This window comes from Marmota marmota, unplaced genomic scaffold (genome assembly GCF_001458135.2).
Source record: "Marmota marmota marmota unplaced genomic scaffold, marMar, whole genome shotgun sequence".
NCBI classification, from domain to species: domain Eukaryota; kingdom Metazoa; phylum Chordata; class Mammalia; order Rodentia; family Sciuridae; genus Marmota; species Marmota marmota.
In genome coordinates, this window is record NW_026005793.1 from 349,952 (window position 1) to 372,483 (window position 22,532).

Genomic DNA, 22,532 nt, shown 5'->3' on the forward strand with positions numbered 1-22,532 from the left:
GATCATCTCAATAGATGCAAAAAAAGCCTTCAACAAAATACTGCACCACTTCATGTTCAAAACACTAGAGAAAACTAGGGATAACAGAATCATATTTCAATATCATAAAAGCTATCTATGCGAAGCCCTAGGCCAACATCATTCTAAATGGTGAAACACTGAATGCATTTTCTTTACAAACTGGAACAAGACAGAATGCCCTTTTTCACCACTTCTATTTAACATAGTTCTTGAAACACTGGCCAGAGCAATTAGACAAATGAAAGAAATTAAAGGGACATGGATAGGTAAAGAAGAACTTAAATTATCACTATTTGCCAACAACCTGATTCTATACATAGAAGACCCAAAACATTCCACCAGAAGACTTTGAGAACTAGTAAATGAATTAAACAAAGTAGCAGATACAAAATCAACATCCATAAATAAAAGGCATTTCTGCATATCAGTGACAAATCCTCTGAAAGGGAAATGAGAAAAAGTATCAATTTACAATAGCATCTAAAAAATAGATGAAATAAAATACTTAGGAATCAACTTAATGAAAGATGTGAAAGACCTCTGAAAAGAAAACTACAGAATGCAAAAGAAAGAAATTAAAAAAGACCTTAGAAGATGGAAAATTCTGTCATGTTCTTGGATAAGCAGAATTAATATTGTCAAAATGACCATACTATCAAAAGCACTATATAGATTTAATGCAACTTCAATCAAAATCCCAATGACATTTCTCAAAGAAATAGAAAAAGCTGTCATAAAATTCATCTGGAAAAAAAAGGAACCCAAAATATCTAAAGCAACCCTTAGCAAAAAGATTGAAGCAGGTTTCACCATTATTCCAGGTCTTAAACTGTATTACAGAGTAATAGTAACAAAAACAGCATGGTATTGGCACCAGAATAGACTTGTAGACCAATGGTACAGAACTAAGGACACAGAGTAACCCACATAATTACAGTTATCTTATAGTTGACAAAGGTGCCAAAAACATACGTTGGCAAAATATAGCCTCTTCAACAAATTGTGTTGGGAAAATTGGAAATCCGTATGCAACAAATCAAATCAAACCCCTACCTCTCACCATGCACAAAACTCAGAGTGAATCAAGGACTTAAAAATTAAACCAGAGACACTGTGTCTATTAGAAGAAAAAATAGGCTCAAATCTCCATCATGTCAAATTAGGGCCCAGGTTCCTTAATAACACACTTATAGTACAAGAATTAATATCAAGAATCAATAAATGGGATGAATTCAAACTAAAAGCTTCTTCTCAGCAAAAGAAACAATCAGTGAAGTTGATAGTGAGCCTACTAATTGGGAACAAATCCTTAGCTCATGCATGTCAGATAGAGCACTAATCTCCAGACTATATAAAGAACTAAGAATCTTAACACCAAAAAAAAAAAAAAAAAAAAAAAAAAACCCAATTAAGAAATGGGCCAAGGAAATAAAAGACACTTCTCAGAAGAAGATATATAATCAATCAACAAATATATGAAAAAGTGTTCAACATCTTTAGCAATTAGAGAAATGCAAATCAAAACTAAGATTTCATCTCACTCCAGTCAGAATGGCAGCTATTAAGAATGAAAACAACAATAAGTTTGGTGAGGATTTTGGGAAAAAGGTACACTCATACAGTGCTGGTGGGACTTCAAATTGGTACAGCCAATATGGAAAGCAGTATGAAGAATCCTTGGAATACTGGGAATGGAACCACCATTTGACCCAGCTATCCCACTCCTAAGTCTATATCCAATGGACTTAAAAATAGCATACTACAGGAACACAGCCAAATCAATGTTAGTAGCAGCACAATTCACAATAGCTAAACTGTGGTACCAACCTGTATGCCCTTCAGTAGATAAATGGATTTTAAAAAATATAGCATATATACAAAATGGAATATTACTCAGCAATAAAAGAGAAAAAAATAATGGCATTTGCAGGTAAATGGATGGAGTTAGAGAAGATAATGCTAAGTGAAGTTAGCCAATCCCATAAAAACAAAAGCAAAATGATTTATCAGATTTAAGGATGCTGATTCATAATATGATGTGAGCAGGGTGGGGGGTGGGGAGGATTAAATGAACTCTAGGTAGGGAAAAGAAGAAAGATGGAGGGAGAGAAAGGGAGGGACCATATGGGTAGGAAGGATGGTGGAATGTGATGGTCATCATTACCCTAAGTACATGTATGAAGACATAAAGGATGTGACTATACAATATGTACAACCAGAGATATGAAATATTGTGCTCTATATGTGAAATATTAATTGTAATTCATTCTATTGTCATATATAACAAAATAAAATTTAAAACAAATTAAAAAAAATTAAAACCAACAAGTGAAGGGGCTGTGGCTAAGTAGTAGGGTGTTTGCCTAGTATGCATAAGGCAAAGAGTTCAATTCTCAGCACCAAATATAAATAAATGAATAACATAAAAGAAAATAAATACCAAGTGAGAATGTTATGTTAATGGTCAATATTTAGTTTTGTTTCAAAATAGTAGGGCTACATAAGCCATGTTTAAATACTAAGAGAAAATAAGAGAAATGAGAAAAGGAAAATGAATTAATACTGGAAGGCAGTTATTGAATAATGTCTCTGAAGACAGTGTGGAAGTCAGGGAAGAAATGGAATATGGAGCCTTGGACAACAAGAGGCTAGCAGCATAAAAAGAGGCAAGGATCTGGGGAGCATGCCATTGTGGACCTGGAAGGAAAATATTTAGAGATCTTAACTTATCCTATGAAGGAATATTTATCTTTATTTTATCAGGATGAAGTGTAAGTCTGTAACTAAGATATTGGAAGATAAAGTAGATTAAAGGGATTTAGTAATCAGGCAGTTCCTATATAACACAGAATTATTAAGTATTAAATCATACTATTTATTTTTAAATTATAAATTACTATTTTTAATAAAATGTGGATGTTTGATGGAAGGTAATTGAAGGTAAGATATTGCCTTCTGAGTACAACACAATAAACAACTAAATAGAAAAGAAGGGATAAGAGAAAGAAAAAGAATACTGTTGTCCCCCTTTTTTTAAATGAATGTGGACAGTTGGTGAATGTAAGAAGAAAAGGTATATTTAGCTTCACTTTCTGAAAATTTAAAATGTTTTTTTCCAGGCTAAGATGCCAGTTGATAAGTGGAGTTGTTTACAAAAGAGTATGTGTTTCATGAGTAAAATTAACTGATGTGATTCTGCAATTTGTACACGGGGTAAAAATGGGAGTTCATAACCCACTTGAATCAAAGTGTGAAATATGATATATATCAAGAACTATGTAATGTTTTGAACAACCAACAATAAAAAAATTTTAAAAAATAAAAAAATTAACATTCCTGATATAAAGTTTATATAAAAGTTTATACAATACCTGGACAAAAACAGCCTGAATATGTAGTCTAGTGAATTCATTGTCTCATCAGTGTTATGTGAATTTATGGAGGAAGATAATCTATGCTGACTATTGAAAGGCGTGCCAACCACTCTATGAGGAAAGGCATCATCATGTAGAGCAATTGGAAAAGCAAAGCAGAGATTTTCAAAAACTCAAGGAAAGAAGACAGGCTTCCCCTGAAGGGGAGGCTCATAGGAGAGATGTATGAAGAATTAAAGGAAATGTGTCATAAACCAGATATGGAGTTTCTCCAGGTAGGAACTGAGGAAGAGAGGGAGTCAATGTGTGCTGGGAAATAAGGACCTCATTCTTTTTGCCTTCCATTATGTGTTTGAAAAGCTGCTTCCTCAAGATATATGAAAGTGTTATTACCTTTTCAGGTAATAAACAGAGGCCAAGTAAGATTTTCCTTTTTCTGAAGAAAGAAACAATAACAAAACTTAGTGGAAGAAATAGGAGTAATCAATCACTTATAGAATGATTTCTTCTAAAATTTATTTGATTTCTCAAAAACAGCAATAGAAAATTTTCTTTGAGGGTATTTGGAGACTTGCTTGAAGACATTGGTTATTTAGAAATTTAAGAACTAATGCACTGTATTTCTCCTATTTCCATATCCTTGATGCCAGTTCCTATAGACTTTGGGCTGTTCCACCCTTAGGAAATAAAAAATTGAGTCTCTACTATAAATCTTGTGTTGGATACTAAGATGTTCTCTTTTCTGTATATAGCATTTTGAAACCTTGTTGAAAAGGTAAGTTCACCCTTATATTCAAGGACTGAAGGTTATAAGAGTGATCAATCTGTTGGTGTAGAAGTAGAAACATTGTTTATTAAAATAATATAACCTCTTTTTCAGTGTGTGTGTGTGTGTGTGTGTGTGTGTGTGTGTTTGTTTGATTTGATGTACTGGGATTGAACATAGAGCCACTCCAAAACTAAGCTACAGCCCCAGATTCACTTACCCACTTTTTTTGAGACAGGGTTTTGCTCAATTGCCCAGGCTAGCCTAAAAATTCTGATTCCCCTGCCTCAGCATCCTGAGTTGCTGGAATTTCAACTGCATGCCACCACATCTGATTGGTTCCAGGTATATTTAGCTTCTCTTTCTGAAAATGTATAAAGTTTTTGTTTCCCAGGCTGATTCCAGTTGGTAAATGGTGTTGTTTTCAAGAGAATATGTGGCAGTTTCATGGAGAAAATTATTATTCCTGATGTAAAGTTTATGTAAAGAAGATGACATATAGCTCCAAATTATGCCAGGAATTAGGTGGGGAAAATAGATATTTCAGAAAAGTGAAAGTAGAAGCAGAGTGTCTTTCTTTCTTTCTTTCTTCTTCTTCTTTTTTTTTTTTTTTTTAGTACTAGAGTTTGAACCCAGGGCCTTTCATATCCTAGGCAAATGCTGTACTACTGAATCATATCCCTGGGCCTGAAGCAATACATAAAGAAATTAGAGGGAGAATACTCCAAGTTCTGTCCTTCCTCATGTAGCACAGGGAAGACACAAACTTCATATTGGAAAGCTGTTGATACTTAGGGAAGCTGGATCTAAGTAAGCAGGATCTCTGCCCAAGTTAAGTTTTGAATCCCTGGCTTATGGGTACAGACAATGAACATCTCAGTGGGAACAAATATGGGTCAAAATTCACAATGCCCTTCTTGAAAGACCTCAAATTCAGGCGACTTTGCACAGTACAATGATTGGGAGTGAAGAAACAGATACACTCATGATTATGGAAATTCTGCAGTAGGATTCAAGTGTTAATACATGAATTGGAGTGGATGTCACTTGATTTTCATAAAATGAATTGGCATTTGCTATATCCTGGAGTTTGTGTAGTTAAATTTATAGTCCTGAAACTAATTTTGAGGAATATGATGAACATTTTTAAAGGGACAAAAATGTCATAATCTTGATGAAACCTTGAGTGAAGAAAGAGGATTTAGTCTTATCTGAATGAGTCTGTGCAGATGCACATGCCCCAGCCTTTGAACCCAGAGCTCAGCTCATGGTCATTACCTCGACTGATGGACATGCTCAACCAATTCAGAAGTAATAAGCAGCACTTTGGCAAGAAACCTTTAAATTTTCTCCATTACAGTTCTGTTCTATAATGGAAATCTTTCCCAGTTGCTCAAAATATTGAACTATTGTTCCTGAGAAATTTGATGACCAAGATTTCCATTACAGGAAAAATATATGAAAAAAATAATTGAAATGTTTAGAACATCTAAGTTTGTCATTCTATCTCTCCCCTCTGTGCCTTATTTTTACAGACACAGAAACACTCAACAATAGATAAAATCTTTTTCTATGGACTGCTGCATGCTGAGATTTAGTTTTCAACCCTGTAAGAAACAAGTGAATATCTATCTACATTTAGAATATTTCATCTTTCAGTTCAACATGGTCATTGTTGAATTGTCAGAAGCTTGTGTAATAGTTAATATTAATTTTCTGAGATGACAAGGTATTTTAATTAATGACATTGGATTATTAATAATTCCATGATTTAAATGTTTCCCAGACAGGAAGAGAGTTTGTCAATGTTCCTGTTTTATATATAATCCAAATAATTGGATTTTCACTTTAATATACTCTAAGTTACTCGATTTCTTTCACTTATATGGTTAAAGATTTGATTTTAAAAATATGGACTAGAAGTCCTTGACCATCAGTCAATTTCAAGAATTCTTGGCTGCCCTGATGCACATTTCCAGCAATAAAGTAGTATAACTGACACTATGGAAAACAATGTCTCTCAAAAATTCATAACGCATTATAATGCAATTTTTTCCAGCAGGTATATATCTCCTGAGATAATGAAATAACTACTTGTTACCTTCCTCTGTTTGAAGACCTGAGATGTTTGCTCTTTACTCTGGGTCATCTTGATGTCACACATAATCTAACAAGACCTGTGTGTTTTCTTACATGGAGAGACCAGCTATGCACTTCTGGCTGTATTACTGGTAGGTAGATGTGGGAACTGGGTCATTAGAATTTGTAATGATTTTTGACAATGGAGAATAATATGCTTGTTGATTCTGAGGGAGTTTTTCTACTTTTCTGTGTCAAAAAGGACAATGGGTGCCATCTCTTTACCTCCTCCTTACTAGTACCTCAGTACATAGTAGGGCCACTAGGTCATATTGAGGTAATCCTGGATTGTGAGTTTGCCAGTGTGAACTTTGCTAATGTGGTCAATAGTTCCCCTTTTGGTAGCTTCGTCCTATGTTCCTTCTCTTTGCCTCTCAGAACTTTTCTCTGCTTTGGGTTCACATGATCAGTCAGAAACCCAACCATGCATATCAGGAATGCCATTAAGCTGAGAAGGTCAGGTTAATGCATACTTGATTGGCTTTAATTTTATGATGTCCATGCAACATATCATTTGTACTATTTTTTTTCATATTATATTGGCATATTATATTTTTATTTTTTATTAATATATGAGAGTGGAATGTATTACAATTCTAATTACACATATAGAGCACAATTTTTCATATCTCTGGTTGTATACAAAGTACATTCACACCAATTTGTGTCTTTATACATGTACTTTGGATGATAATTATCATCACATTCCACAATCATTTCTAACCCCATGCCCCCTCCCTTCTCCTCTAACCACTCTGCCCTATCTAGAGATTTTCTATTCCTCCCATGCAACCTCTCCCTATTCCACTATGAATCAGCCTCCTCATATCAAAGAAAACACTTGTCATTTGGTTTTGGGGGGCATTGGCTAACTTCACTTAGCATTATCTTCTCAAACTCCATCCACTTACCTGCAAAGGCCATGATTTTATTCTCTTTTCTTGCTGAGTAATATTGCATTGTGTATATATGCCACATTTTTTTATCCATTCATCTATTGAAGAGCATCTAGGTTGGTTCCACAGTTTAGCCATTGTGAATTGTGCTACTATAAACATTGATGTGTCTGTGTCCCAGTAGTATGCCGTTTTTAAGTCCTTTTGGTACCAAAAACATACATTGGAGAAAAGATAGGCTCTTCATCAAATGGTGCTGGGAAAACTGAATATCCATATGCAACAAATGAAATTAAACCCCTATCTCTCACCACACACAAAACTCAACTCAAAATGGATTGAGGATTAAGGAATAAAACCAGAGACTCTGTGTCTCATAGAAGATAAAATAGACCCTAATCTCCATCACGTGGGATTAGGACCCAACTTTCTGAATAGAACTCCTGTGGCACAAGAATTAAAATCAAGAATCAATAAATGGGGTAGACTCAAACCAAAAAGTTTTTTCTCAGCAAAAGAAACAATCTGTTTAGTGAATAGGGTGCCTACACCTTGGGAGCAAATCTTTACTCCTCACACATCAGATAGAGCACTAATCTCTAGGGTATATAAAAAGCTCAAAAAACTAAGCACCAAAATAACAAATAACCCAATCAATAAATGCACCAAGGACCTGAACAGACACTTCTAAGAAGATGATATACAATCAACCAACAAATATATGAAAAAAAATGTTCATCAACACTAGCAATTAGAGAAATGCAAATCAAAACCAGTGTAAGATTTCATCTCACTCCAGTCAGAAGGGCAGCTATTATGAAGACAAGCAACAATAAGTGTTGGCAAGGACGTGGGGAAAAAGGTACACTCATACACTGGTGGTGGGACTGCAAATTGGTGCAGCCAATTTGGAAAGCAGTATGGAGATTTCTTGGAAAATTGGGAATGGCATATTATATTACACATAGTGGTGAAATTCATTGTTACATATTTGTTCATGCACATACCACAACAATATAATTTGATCCAAATCATTTGCCAGCACCTCTCTTTCTCTCTTTCACTGGTCCCACTACTCTACTGATCTCCTCTCAATTTTCATGAGATTCCCCCATCCACCAAATTTCTTTTCTCTCATCTCCAGCTTCCGCTTGTGAGAGGAAACATATCACCCTTGACTTTCCAACTTTAGCTTATTTCTTTAACAGAATGTTCTCAAGATTTATACATTTACCTTCAAATGGCATAATTTGACTTTTATGCAAGGTGAGAGATAAGAATCTAGTCTTCTTCTGCATATGGATAACCATTTTTTCCCAAGAACATGTGTTAAAAAGACTGTTTTTTGTCCAGTATGTTTTTGGCACTTTTTATTTTTTAAGTGTTGACATTGTTAAGCTTATTAATTCTTTGAAGTTCTAAAAATAAAAATTTCTCTCTTAGAATACTTATTCACCAATCTTTATGCTGTATGACATCTTTTGAATGATAAGTCAGCTGAATTAAAGGAATAACCTATATCCAATGAGTTCTCTATAACTGTCACATGAACTGTCTGCAGACACAGAACTCAATACGATGACAATGATACAGATAATAAGACTGAAAATATGGAAAACTTTATGATATTTTACTGATAACATTTCTGTAGACATAGTCACTGGACACACATACTTAGTAGGAGAGATAGGAAAACTCATATATTGTTTTGTAAACAGAATAATTGGGAGCCCCATTCCATTTCAGTTAGGTTCAAAATTTACTTAGATTGTAGAAGTTTTCAAAGGACAGGTGCATTAAAATAGCCTATTGACTAAAAATATTTATCCATGTATCTTTTTCATAATAATAATAATACATATATAACATTTATGTGATAAAACATCTATATATTAAATTTTCATAATAATAATACATATATAATATTTATATGATAAAACATCTATATATTAAATATATATTATATTCTGGAATATTCATTCCAGTATTTAATGTAACTACTAGAGTTATAGTAGACATAAATATACTTATATTAAATATACCAAAAAATATTGATATGCTGTTCTGAGTTTCTTTAAAACAATTCAGGCCCACACATGTATTCCCACTGGCTCAGAGGCCTGAGGCCTAAGGATCACAAGTTCAAAGGCAGCCTCAGCAACTTAGTGAGGACCTCAGCAACTTACCAACACCCTGTCTCAAAATAAAACAAAAAGATCTGTAGATGTTGCTTAGTGATTAAGAGCCCTTGAATTCAATCCTTGGTACCAAAAGTAAAAATAAATAATACAATTTAATAAGTTCTCTTATTGGATTGCAGAGAGCATAGTAAAAGAAGAAGGGGTGTTGATCCTGTAGGATGTGGAACTGATCTAAAGGTGGAATGACAGACCAGTTGAAAAATAGGTTATATCAATGATAGTAGCAATGCAAACATACAATTGTGTAGTAATTCATATTTCAATATTATAATGTCCTTGATCATCCTCATCTTGAAATAGTCTCATTTATATTAGAATAAAAAGATTAGAGAAATAAAGGAAAATGACTAACATTGCTTGTGGAGAAATAAATGCTCAGGTCTCTATAAAATACAAAGATAACCTGTGCAGTTTTTCATGCATACTTTAAATTATCTCTTGATTGATCATACTACCGACTATAATTTAAATGGTAAGGAAATATATACTACATGAATAATGGCAAGAAAATAAAGTCTGTAAATGGTTAGTATAGTTACAACCATTATAAAATTAACTATTTAGAACATGTCAGGAATGATATATTTTTTTTAATTTTACTTGACAAATAATGATACACATTTGTGTGGTAGAGTATATTGTTTCAGTACATGTATATAATGTTAAAAATCAAATGAGGGTAACTATCACATCCATTACCTCAAATATGTATCATTTCTTGTTGGGGATACTCAAAATCACTTATTCTAGCTATTTTGAAATATGCAATAAGTTACTGTTGACTCTACCACACTCCATGCTGTACAACACTGAAACTTATTCATGACATCTAACCCTATGCTTGATGATCAGCCTCTCTAGTTCCCCTCTCTTCTACTCTTTCAGGCTCTGTTAACCATGATTCTACTCTCTACCTGTGGGAGGTCAGTTTTTTTAGATGCCACATGAGGGCAGCATGTGGTATTTGTCTCTCTGTGCCTGGCTTATTTTACTTAAAATAATGTCTTCCAGGCTCATCCATGATGCTGCAAATAACAGAATTTCAATCTTACTAAGGTGCAATAATATTCAATTGTGTCTATATACAATATTTTCTTTTTCTGTTAATCTATTGATGAATACCTACTTTGATTTCCTTTCTTGACTATTGTAAAGAGCCCTGTAATAAATATGGTAGTGCAGACATGTCTTTTGACAGCCTGATTTTCATTCTTTTGGAAAATAGAAGAGGGGCATTTTGAAACATTTTGCAAACTCCTTTAATGTCTTCCTTCATAGAAAACATCTGGATTCATATTTTTTTTTCTTTTCTGCTCAATCATTTGTGATATTAAGTGTGATGTAGCCCCTGGAAAACTCTTGTACACTCATTAGACAAATCATGTCTAAATATAATAAAAAAAATTATAAAAATTATTATAACCTCCAAGGTTCTCAGAATGATACTTTGATAACACTTGTAGAGCTGGAATGGTGGTGCATGCCTGTAATACCAGAATTTCAGGAGGCTGAGACAAGAGGATCACAAGTTCAAATCCAGCAGCAATTTAGTGAGACCCTGTCTCAAAATAACAAATAAAAATGGCTGCAGGCATAGTTCAGTGGTAAAGAACCCCTGGGTTCAATCTCCAATACCTCAAAAAAGAGAGAGTACCCTTATAGTAAGTGTCCACCCCTGATTACCTACTAGTTTACTAGCTGTGGGGTTGGGATACAGAATAGAATAGTCCAAAGGTGGGAATGCCTAGCCCCCTGAACACAGGACCTGTATCTGTTTCCTTCTTCTCCTAGGCCCTAAAAATCCATGATGCTGTACAGTACCCATTCAACCTTCCCAAGATGCTGCAGCTGTATGGGCAAAAGGGGATGGTTTTTATGCTTTTTCATCACTTTCTTCTCCCAATTACAGGCAACAAGAAGCTATAGCAGTAATTCTACAGCTTGTACTTCAATTTTTGTGTTTTCTCAATATATACACACAAATACATACAAGCAAATATGTGCATATTCATATGTATATGTGTATATGTATGTATTTTTAAAAAGTTTTACATTCAAATACAATCTAAAAGTATCTTATTTAATATTGAGCTAAATCAAAGATTTTAAAATGATGGTCCAGTGATCAGCATCAGTAATAGCATCTTATAATTTGTTTAAAATTTGAACTTTTTTTTCCCATCCCAGATCTACTGAACAAACACTCTCTGTTGTCAAGGCCCAGCAATCAATATTCTAACAACTTTTGCAGGTCGTTCTGATGCATGTACTAGGTAAGTACCTTGATATTCATCTGAGTAAGATTCCAGCTCAGATGCAAAGCACTTGACAGATGGTAAGAAAAACACTTAGCTCTCTGCTGCCTCCTCCTCTTCCAGGATCTGGATGGTTTGGTCTGACAGAATTTCAACTGTGGTAGTGGTGGGGATGGGGGGGTGGTTGGAAGGCGGGAGATGGTGGTGACATGGGGCAGACAGGATCAGACAATAGAGGTTTCTCAAGGAGAAGTACAAAATGGAAGGTCAGTACAGTGAGCTGTATTCATCAGATTTTCTGGCTTCTGATTACTGTTAGATTTGAACTGCATCTGCCCCTGGAGATTCACATCCAGGGCACCTTGGCAGATTCTGGGCTTCAGTTCTATAAAGGAATTTTGTTACTGTTCATTCAGAGTTCTATGGCTACTATTGGATAGTCATCTACCTCAACTCTTCCAGTACAATTAGACACAAGTGGTTTTGCTATTTGCAAAAAAAGAAACACACACACACACACACACACACACACACACACAACAAAAAAATGCCTGGGGTTGAATGGGAAGTTTGTTTCTATATGTATTGAGAGGAAGAGAGAGAAGATTTAGTATGAAATCAGTTGTACTTAATTCCCATTTTAAAATAATAGTAATTTAAAACATTTTGGATTAAACCCAGATGTGCTTTACCACCACTCTAAATCTCGAGTCCTTTTTACTTTTTTTCTATGAGTTAGCATCTTGCTATCTCCCTGCGGGTACTTCTGAATTGCTGAGGCTTGCCTCTAACTTGCAATCTCCTGCCTCAGCTTCCCAAATGCCTGGGACTATAAGGTCTGCAATACCACACTTGTATCATGTGATTGCATTTCTATAAGCGCCAGATGCTGCTTGACCTAGAACCAAACTTGGAGAACCACAAACCTGGATCATTGGTTTATTCCACATTGTCTTAGCATGTCCTATTCAATTGGTATACCCTGTGTTTTAGAAGCCTTTTTAATATTTCCTAGCATTTATTTTCATTGCTATTCTCTATTATTAGTTGGTCTTTCAAAGAATAATTTTGAAGAAATAACTTTTTTCCTTTCATAAATGTTATTTAGTAAAGATATTAAGTCTTCTGTGATGCCATAGCAGAGATTATGTAACAGCACACTGTAAATGACCATTGTTTAAAACATAGCAATTGTTCACTCATTAATAATAAATCAAATATTTGTTAAGTTCCTATTATATTCTAGACATTGTGAAACTGCTAGGAATGGAGGCTAAATATAAGGCAATTTATCTTTTGTACTTTATTCTATTATAAAAGAAAAGAACCAGCTATTTTTTTTTTCCTAATCATGGCAGTCAGAAGTTTTCCCTGTAAAAGAATTTTTTTTTCTCTTACTTAAGGATGAATTGATATGCAGTATTTACTAGATGAGGGGTAAGATCTTAGACTGACATTTGCATTGTGGAAAACCATGATGTTCCACAATATACAAACTTCATTTATTATTTTCTTCAACTGAGGACTTGCAAGCTTCATTCCTTTTATTAGATACTTAAACTAGAAATACACATCTCTGTATATTTAGAAATCCAGCAAGCTCACAAAGCAGGTGAGCGAGCACAGATTATACTTTAGATAATGGGCGAGAAGAGCTGCTCTGAATTTAAAATAGTCCAAAATTTGCACTTCACATTATCTTCATATTTAGTAATAAAATGAGGTTACAATAAAGTAGAAAAACAGTAAAAGAGTGTACAGTATTATTTATTTTCTTCAACTGAGGACTTGCTTAGACATGGAGTTCCCAGACAATCAAGATCCTGACTTATCCCTGATCATTGTGGCCAGTGAAAAAGGCCTGACAGGAAAATTCAGGGAACCAGCAGGGTATGTCCATATAAGGGAACTCAAAAAACTCACACTTTTGCTCTCAAAATCAAGGAACATACCAATCTGGCCCAGAGGCTACTCTATATATTGGCAAGTCACTGGGGGAGAGGTCAAAATTCTATACTGATCACTTTCTTTCATGCACATGAGGAAGAATATTTCCTTAGATGCAAGCATAGTGCCAATGTTTGTCCAGGACAACTTACAGACTCCTCCAGCCCAGTCCCAAGAGTCATCCACATCCAGCTCCCAGTAGTGTTGCCCAGAGATGAAGATATTGGCTCCCCATGCAGCAAAATAGTTGGATCTGTGAGAATTCAGAGATTCATCTTGACGGTCTTGTCTAAGTACAAATGTTCTCACATCCTCAAAAAAGCCTGATATTATGATTGCTTATTTCATTACTGAGGGAAATTTCCACTGTGAAAAGAAAAGAATACTCCAGTCAAAATTCATTATAAAAAACAAAGTTATCAGGGGGAAAGATTGATCAATGAGTATAAAATTATAATTAGCTAATAGTAATTTCTTATATGGTATTATACAGTAGTATGATTTTAGAAAACCAGAATGTTCTGTACACGTAAAAAAGCTATAAGAAAGTAGTTTGCATGTTTTTACCAAAAACAAAAATGATAAATATTTAAAGAGATAGATGACTAATTTGTGTTAAACATTACACAATGTATATATGCAAATATCTCACATAAGCCTATAGATATGTCTAATTTCTATTTTTGTGTATCAGTTAAAAGCAAATTTAAATTTAAAAAGTAAAATTAATTTATCTATGATAAGACAGTCTAGCATTTCATTGAGAATTAGGCCAAGACTACAAAGGCTGTTCTAGCTAGAAAAATAACAGATTCAAATACAAAATATAAAAACATATATATAATAATAAAATTTGTGAAAAATCCATGAATTATAGAGGGAAGGGAGGCAATGCCTACTTCGTTCTGGCTACTCTTCATGGCACATGAAAAACTTGTTCCTTGACACCTTGCATAATTTTAAGTGCCTAGCATTCAAACTTACCCCTACTGCCCTTTCAGGGAGACAGAGCCATTCTTAAACCTAAACAAATGCAGATCACTTTGTCTGTGTTATATGCCAGTTGATTTACACTCAAGCAGAAAACCTAAACATCTTTGTAAAAATGGCTTCTACTAATATTTTTCTGCCTTTACTCCTGGCTCATGCTTAAACTACCTTAGTTCGCTAGGCAGTTCTTCATGCTTAGATTTACTATTAAGTCCCATATCTTGCCTCATTATCCACAATATTATTTTTGTTGTTTATAAAACATTACTTTTTGCATTCAATTACTTTTATGTTTATTTACATATTTTTCTGATTATATACAATTGTAATACACATTGTTTCAAATTCAGTTACTAAGAAATTTAAAAACACCATCACCATCATGAATATGAAAATTGGAAGGAACTGAATAAGTTCACTTGTTTTATATGAATCAACACTTACATGCTATATGTTATCTAAGACTAATTTTAGGCCCCAAGTAGCCCTATTCCTTTTTTTTTTTTTTTTTTTGGCACTGAAGATAGAACCTTAGGGCCTCACCAAGTGGCTTTGAACTTGCAATCCTCCTGCCTCAGCCTCCCAAGCTGCTGGAATTGCAGGAATGTGCCACTGCAGAAGTGCCTTTTTTTAAAACTAATTTATTAGAAATGTGAATGGAATTTATTCATTCCCTGGCTTTCTTTTACTTTTGTCTATATTTTGACAGCATGATTGTTTATAAATACCTATTCTATCATCACCTATCATTTAAATACCTGTCCTGGAGAGAAGCCTTTTCTCTCTTAAGTGAAAGATCAATAAAGGGGGAAACAATCACAATTGAAAACTATCCCTGAATTGCACTCTCTATAGTCAGTCCAACTAGTGGACTGACACTCACCACAACAGAGGTTGAGCCTGTCTATCAGTCCGATGATGGGTTTTATGCTGAGAACTGGTATCACAGGCTGAGGCGTATGCTGTTGCACTGTCTCACTCCTGGAAGAAGGAGAATGCAATTAGTCATTTGACTGCTAGAGAATTCACCACAGTGCTTGAGGAAAGACATAAGCATGCAATTGAAAATGCTCCCTTCTTGTGAATTACTCCCATAAACATCTACAACTGTGCCATTGTTAGGGTATTATTCCTTCTTTTCTTTTTGCTTTCATGCACCCAGTGCCCTGACTCTCAAAGGTACTTGCCTCACTCATCTACTACCTGGAAAAAATAGTCTATGTAGCTAAAGATATTTATGACTTTGAATCCTAAAATTGCAAGTAGCTGACTTCTAACAAATTCTGCAGGGCAGAAATTATGTACAGTAAAACACACACACACACACACACACACACACACACACACACATACTTGTATTCAAAAATTTTTGAGAACACTAGATAATGTGCTATATACTAAACTTACGAATATTCATTTATATATATATATATATATTTGATATAATTTTCAAATGTTCTTTAATTATGGAACCACTGATACCACTTTGACAGGTATGGATAAAAAAACAATTTTTTCCTCAGTATTCTAACCTTTGATGAATTCTTATCCTCTTCTCTGCCAATCAATGTTCATTTTCCACATGAGTCTGTGGCAGAATCTCCATTTCTTAATTGAGGGTCATTTTAAGTATTTAGAGATAATTCTTACTCTTTGTTTTTGTGTCATAATTTAACCTCATCTAATATATAATGGCTTTATTTTGTTAGAAAAAAGATTGATCTCTTTCACAGCTCTCCTATCATTTTAGTTCACATTGAGAGCCAAATTTATTGTCAATAGGTCTCCCAAATCCTGTAAGGAGAAAAAAAAAGTAAGAATCCTTCCAAAATACCAATCACAACCATGCCCAAATCCCTTAAATTGGATTTCCTTTTCCTCTCTAAGGTATAATCCCAGTACAACACATAGATATCATCTAAATCTTTGATGCATTTGGAACCCTAGGTGTGAGTAAAAGACATGGTTACCACAGTAAGTGGGCATTGCTGTAACCATCAGCTGTCTGCCAAGAGGTCTGTCCAAGGACTTTTTCCTAACAGCTGAGGTATTACAAAATAGAGACAACTTAAATTCAGGATATGCAAAGCCAATGGCCAAGGAAATGTTATCTTTCCCCAAATATTGCTCATTCGAGACAAAAATAAAATGTCCACAATAATGTTGTTATTAGAAATAAGATAAATCAGAATTTTAGAAGAGATCATTCTCTGGAGATGCTACTCTTACAATTCTGTACAACTTGTTCATGGTTAGGAATTAGTTTATTATGCCCATTTGTGGAATGGCCTCCACCACAAGTATGGAAGGTGACAAAATATATATTTTAGTACTTAAGAAATAATGAAGACTAAAGATGTATAGAAGATGGAGTTTAAAACCAACAAAGACTCTACTTGGAACATCTTTTCCCCTGATTTATGGCACATTCCCAACAGCTCCTCATACATTCCTTTTAGGTGTTTCTCATTTTGAACCATTTTAGCTTCACTTCTCTTGAGTTGCTCTACAATATTTTCACCTTACTTTTGTAGTCTCTACAAATGCTGTTGTTCCTCCGTCCAGAGGACCGGGTACAGCTTCCTATACTCAGTCTTGATCATGTTTTCCTGATGACGTACATACCTCTGCAGAGATGTGAATCCTGGGTCACACATTCAGGACAACTATAACCTCCTTCGTTACTTAACCCTCACCTGTTTCTCTTTGGCTCAATCCTCTACCAATCAGCTATATATATCCTCAATTCAGGTTGTCCCAATTCTCAGAATCCACATTTTTTAAAATTTATTTTCCTCTATTAATAAAAACAGCAATTTACTTTTCCTCAAAATGTGTCCATCCAAAAATTTTTCAAAAGTGCTTGTCTTTAGCAAGTTTCTGAGACACCTGGAAAATTCCCTTTAATAGGTAATTCCTTTATATACCCTTCAAATCTGAAAGACTACTTTTAAACCATTGACATTGATGCTTTGTTATCTTTATGTGAGATTTTTATTTAATGTTAGTTTCTAATCTCAAATCTCCCCACATCTATAACCTGACCATGTAAAACTTGCAGAAATATTGCATATTACATTCAGGATTAAAAGCAATACAATAAGGTCTTCCTAAAGCATCTAAGCCTAAGGTTTCAAAAGCATTAGGGCCCTTCTGAATTTTACCTTCTTACTTGAGGTTGCCGGCTCTACATTGTCCTGTTACATTAAGAGCATTAATCCTCATTTCATTGCCTATCTCCTCTCAGTATCCACTCCCACTCACCAGTCCTTTGTGTTGTGTCTCCCCACCCCCCAACTTTTTAATATGTTCTCTTTTCTCCTTGAACCCATACTGTTTGGCTCCTGTGCAATCTTTTCAGCAGCACAGGTGCACTTCCCATTTTGCTGTTCGCACCTCTTTTTTATCTCCAAGAGCTCATTGTCCTGATCAGCAAGAAATACATTGAATGCACAATTATATGCTCTTGAATTTCTACAATTCATCTTCTACCTCAGCTTCTGCCTTAAATACCTATGACAGGTCTTCAATACTGATTCAACTGTCAAAACTCAGATTGATCTTAGATTTAAGAAATTTTGTCTGAGCTCCTTAATGTTTACTGATTGTCTTCAAATCCCTGTATGTTCCTTCATCTTACCATTTGCTGAGCTTTGTTTTGATGTCATTCTTTTGTGGCTGTTAATACAGGGTCTAGAAATAGTAAGTGAGAACTTACATTGAAAGACAAATTTATTTCTCCTGTTGTTCTACAGAGGACCCTTAGGTCACATGATGACTTCAGTTCATTTTGCCTTACATAGAGATAGAACCCAAGACCCAGTAAATGTTAGGCAAGCATTCTGCCACTGAGCTACAGCCCCAGCCCTCCGCACATGTTCTTTTTTTTTTTTTAAGAGAGAGAGAGAATTTTTTAATATTTATTTTTCAGTTTTCGGTGTCCACAACATCTTTATTTTATGTGGTGCTGAGGATCGAACCCAGCGCCTCACACATGTCAGGCGAGCTCATTACTGCTTGAGCCATATCCCCATCCCCTCACATGTTCTTAAAGGGGAAGTTTGTAGCACAAATGGCTCAAGCTGTTTCCTAGGGCAATAAATCTGATACTTACATCCTATGTTAGAATTTTTCTTTTCTCCTCATTCAGATTTCTTTTATTTTCTTCCCCATAACGATCTCATTTGCTTCAATAGCTTCTCCTGTAAGGGAATTATAAATGTAAAGTAGATATACACGTTTCAGACCCTAACAGATGGAGAGAGTCAAGGAATGTAAAATAAAATACTTCAGTGAGAATAAAATGCACCTGTGTGCCTGTTTCACCTCCTAAGTTTCTATTATGTAACAGACTAAGAAATTTTATGTAGTTGACTACTTTTCAGATAGGCGTCTTGCCTCATCATTTTATCTGCTAATGCTTCTCTCCTGTTGATCTCCTTCATATTCATCCAGTATTACTAAACGTATTTCCAATATAAAAGCCTCTTTCAGCTGGTCAAGGTCGTGCATGTCTGTAAATGCCAGTGACTTGAAAGGCTAAGTCCATAGGATCAGAAGTTCAAGGCAAGCCTCAGCATAAGGCCCTAAGCATCTTAGTGAGGGCTTATCTCAAAAATGACAAATAAAAATGGCTAGGGATGTGACTCAGTGGTAAAGCAACCCTGCGTTAAATTCCCAGTACAAAATAATAATAATAATAATAATAATAATAATCTTTTATGTACTCTTGGTCACCAGTGACCTTCTGAAAATGGGGGCTTTAAGATGTCTTACCCTAATTCTGCTAAATACAGATTGAAATGATATTTGTTGACTTTATCGGCCTCCCATTGGAATGCTAGCCTCACAAAGACAGGTATATTTAGAAATTCTATTGATATATCTATCTTTATGCTTATATGGTATCTGGTTCCTATTAGGCCCTTGGTAAAGACTGGATTCATCATCATGAGGACCATCACTTACCCGGTACTCCTCAGCAGCCTCCTCAATGGAACAGTGTCTGTGACCCCTATGCTCCTGAGAGTTGGAACAAAGCAAAGAGGGCAGGTTCTTGTCTTCTTCACAGAAGATCTTCTTTGTCTCCTGATGAGTCACACATATGTGTTCCTTGGAGCTCAGGATTTGCCTTAGACTGGCTTGTCTGGCAAGTAAAGACATCCTCTTCACACAAATATCTGGCTTGAAGTCTCTTTGCTGTGATGGCCTCTGGCACACATGGCAACAGGCAGGGATTTGGGCTTCTTCCCAGGAAAGGCAGAGACAGGGCCAACAGAAGCTGTGCCCACAGCCTATGGTGACTGGGTCCATAAGGTACTTCATGCAGATAGAGCAGGTGAGTTCTTTCTAGAAGGGTTGTGGGATTTCTGATTCCATTGTTCTGAGGGAAGAAAACTAGGAAATTTTTCTTATTTATTCTTGAAGAGAGAAAGGCCTGAACAAAATTGTATTCAAGTTCTCATTCAATACACACATCTACTTAGATCAGAATAGATAATTAGAATAGATTACCTATTGTATTATGCCAAACCCTATTCTCCCCCCATAAATTGTACTCCCATTTGGTTGAGGTAAAATTTTTCCCTAATTGTTTGACCTTTAGGCATTTGATTCAATCTATAACTCCAGGATGGAAGTCTGAAGTGAAATGAAATAATCCTAATGTTCATTTCTAGCCTTGGTTAAGTAAAGGGCATGGGCCTGAGCTTTAACCTTATTATTGTCTTTAACTTCATAATCATTCTATCTTGATGAAGCCTTTGACTTTTTTACTAGTAAGTGTTGTAGCCAGAACACAATTTCTTTTTTAGCTTGAAGATATTTTATTAAACATTTTTGGATGTTGTTTCCTACTTTTTAAGAATGAAAAATGCATTTCAATAAAAACATATATACTGAAGCCATTTTCCTTTGTATGAAGAAATATAAATGAGGTGTGCATTAATATTTAATAGCAAAGTACTTCACTAGCTAAATTTCAAATATGTCAAGAGCACAACAAATTATAAACACACTAAAATTGTGTAGCTCTTTCAATATTTTGAGGGAACAGTGATTTGCCTGCCTATGGCTTAGGATCTGCTTCCATGCTTGTTTCTTGAGCTTCTTCTACTTCTGAGAGCTTTACATGATTTTACAATGTTTGCTGAAGTTCATGGATAGTACTAAGAAGAACATGAAACTGTTTTTGTGTCGATTCTAGCTTATCTTCAATGCTTTCTTTAATATGTGAAAGATGCTCTAATTCTTTTCCAAGAACCTCTAATTCTTTTAATGTCTCATGCCTGTCTGGATGATGCTGGATCACTTTTGCCAAAGCATCATATTCTTGGCAATTTTTTCGTATTCGTTTTGCTTGAAGAATCTGCTTTTTGCACTCAGCAATTTTTTCATGAGCTCCAGCAATGCTACATTCTATTTCTTTGTAAATTTTTTCATAATTTTCCATTTCTCTGAGATTTTTGTCATACACCAGCAAAGATTTGCCCATTGAAAATTCACATTGAGATAGTGTACTCAGCATCCATTGGTACTGGCTATATCCTTCCTCCTGGGATCCAGAGTTGCACCACTTAATGAATCTTTTCACTAGCAAATTAATTCTTCGATCATCTCCATCACCATCTCCATCAATAAGGAGACGCTTCCTTATCACTTCATCTTCAGTCAGGGCTCCCATGGCTGAGCAGTGGTGGCGGCAGCGGTGCAGGCTGGAGTGTGGTTGGCGGAGGTGGAGATGTAGAACACAAATTTTTGATCAACATTAAAATAAGGTAACAACTAACACATTATCTTCTTAATCAATAATGGTAATTCAATCACCAATAATTCTCTAGTGTATTGATTGTTTCAGATATTGTCTAGCAAATTAAGGTTATCATGTTTAAGGGTTACATCCTTATAAATAAATCATAAGTTTTAAAAACACATTAATAAAATGCAGTGCACAATGCCACTCATTTGCATGTATTCTTTCACCTATAATCCAGAAAATATCTTTCTTGTAATCCATTGATAAGAATGGAAAAAAAAAAAAAAACTATGACCAAAATTTCCCTGTGATGTCTTTTGTTGTCTGAAATGGATCCCTACCAAAATCAACTTCTGAATATATAAAAATTAATAAAGACTAAAGTGAACTTTGTCAAATTGGATATTTCATCCAGCATCTTTATATTTGAATATACTAAACTGTTGAATCTCTGTTTCTATTATCTACATGCCTGAATTCAAACGGATCAATAATTAAGAAAATGGGAATGGTAATAGCTTACAGTCCTTTAAAATATTCCCCCAAGTACATTGTAAAAAAAATTATTATCATGTGAAAAATAATTATTTTGCAAAAGCTAAAAATTGAGGTCCTAATTTCTACATTATGTAATTACAAATTGCCTTTCCCCTTATACTCAGGTTTCTTTGTGATAGCCAGTGTCACTTTCCTGCAGGCCTATAAATTTCCTTGCTTCTTTAGAATTTAAGTTAATAAACCAACCTCTAATGAGATGATATTACCACAATCAAGAGGAATACTTTCCTAATCATTTTATGAACTATTTAGTTATATTTTGAGAATACCTTTGCATTATTTGTAAGTAGTAAATAATACATGTATTACCTGTTTACAGAACAAAATGTTCCTAACCAATTTATAGAATCTACACCAAATACAAAACTATAAGACATCTGGCAGCTTTTTTAATCCTTACTATTCATATGCACAAACCAAGGAATACAAAAAATAATAAGCAAAAATCATGTAGTAAGATTAGATGACCAATTTGTTTAATTTATATAGCTTCTAGAAAAGGAGGTATTTTTCCAAACTAAGCAAAGAACATCAATTCATTCAAATGATTTTAGTTTACAGATTTATACATTTTTGAAGATTTGTTTATTTCAGAAAATAGTTGCACAGGGCATGGTGGTGCATGCCTGTA

General features: G+C 34.7%; 1 protein-coding gene and 1 pseudogene across 1 annotated transcript; both read right to left on the bottom strand.

Annotated features, from left to right (window-relative positions):
* Nucleotides 1-19,968, bottom strand: part of LOC107160976 — a 60,662-nt pseudogene extending 40,694 nt beyond the window's left edge.
* A 647-nt stretch (nucleotides 19,969-20,615) lies between these two features.
* Nucleotides 20,616-21,334, bottom strand: LOC107160978 (THO complex subunit 7 homolog). Its single transcript, XM_048797589.1, has one exon. The coding sequence runs from the start codon at nucleotides 21,269-21,271 to the stop codon at nucleotides 20,726-20,728; it is 546 nt and encodes a 181-aa protein (XP_048653546.1). The 5' UTR covers nucleotides 21,272-21,334; the 3' UTR covers nucleotides 20,616-20,725.
* Between the last annotated feature and the right edge of the window lie 1,198 nt (nucleotides 21,335-22,532).

Bases quoted from the DNA above. Each gene is read 5' to 3' on its own strand.
- LOC107160978 (XM_048797589.1), bottom strand. From the start codon at position 21,271: ATGGGAGCCCTGACTGAAGATGAAGTGATAAGGAAGCGTCTCCTTATT.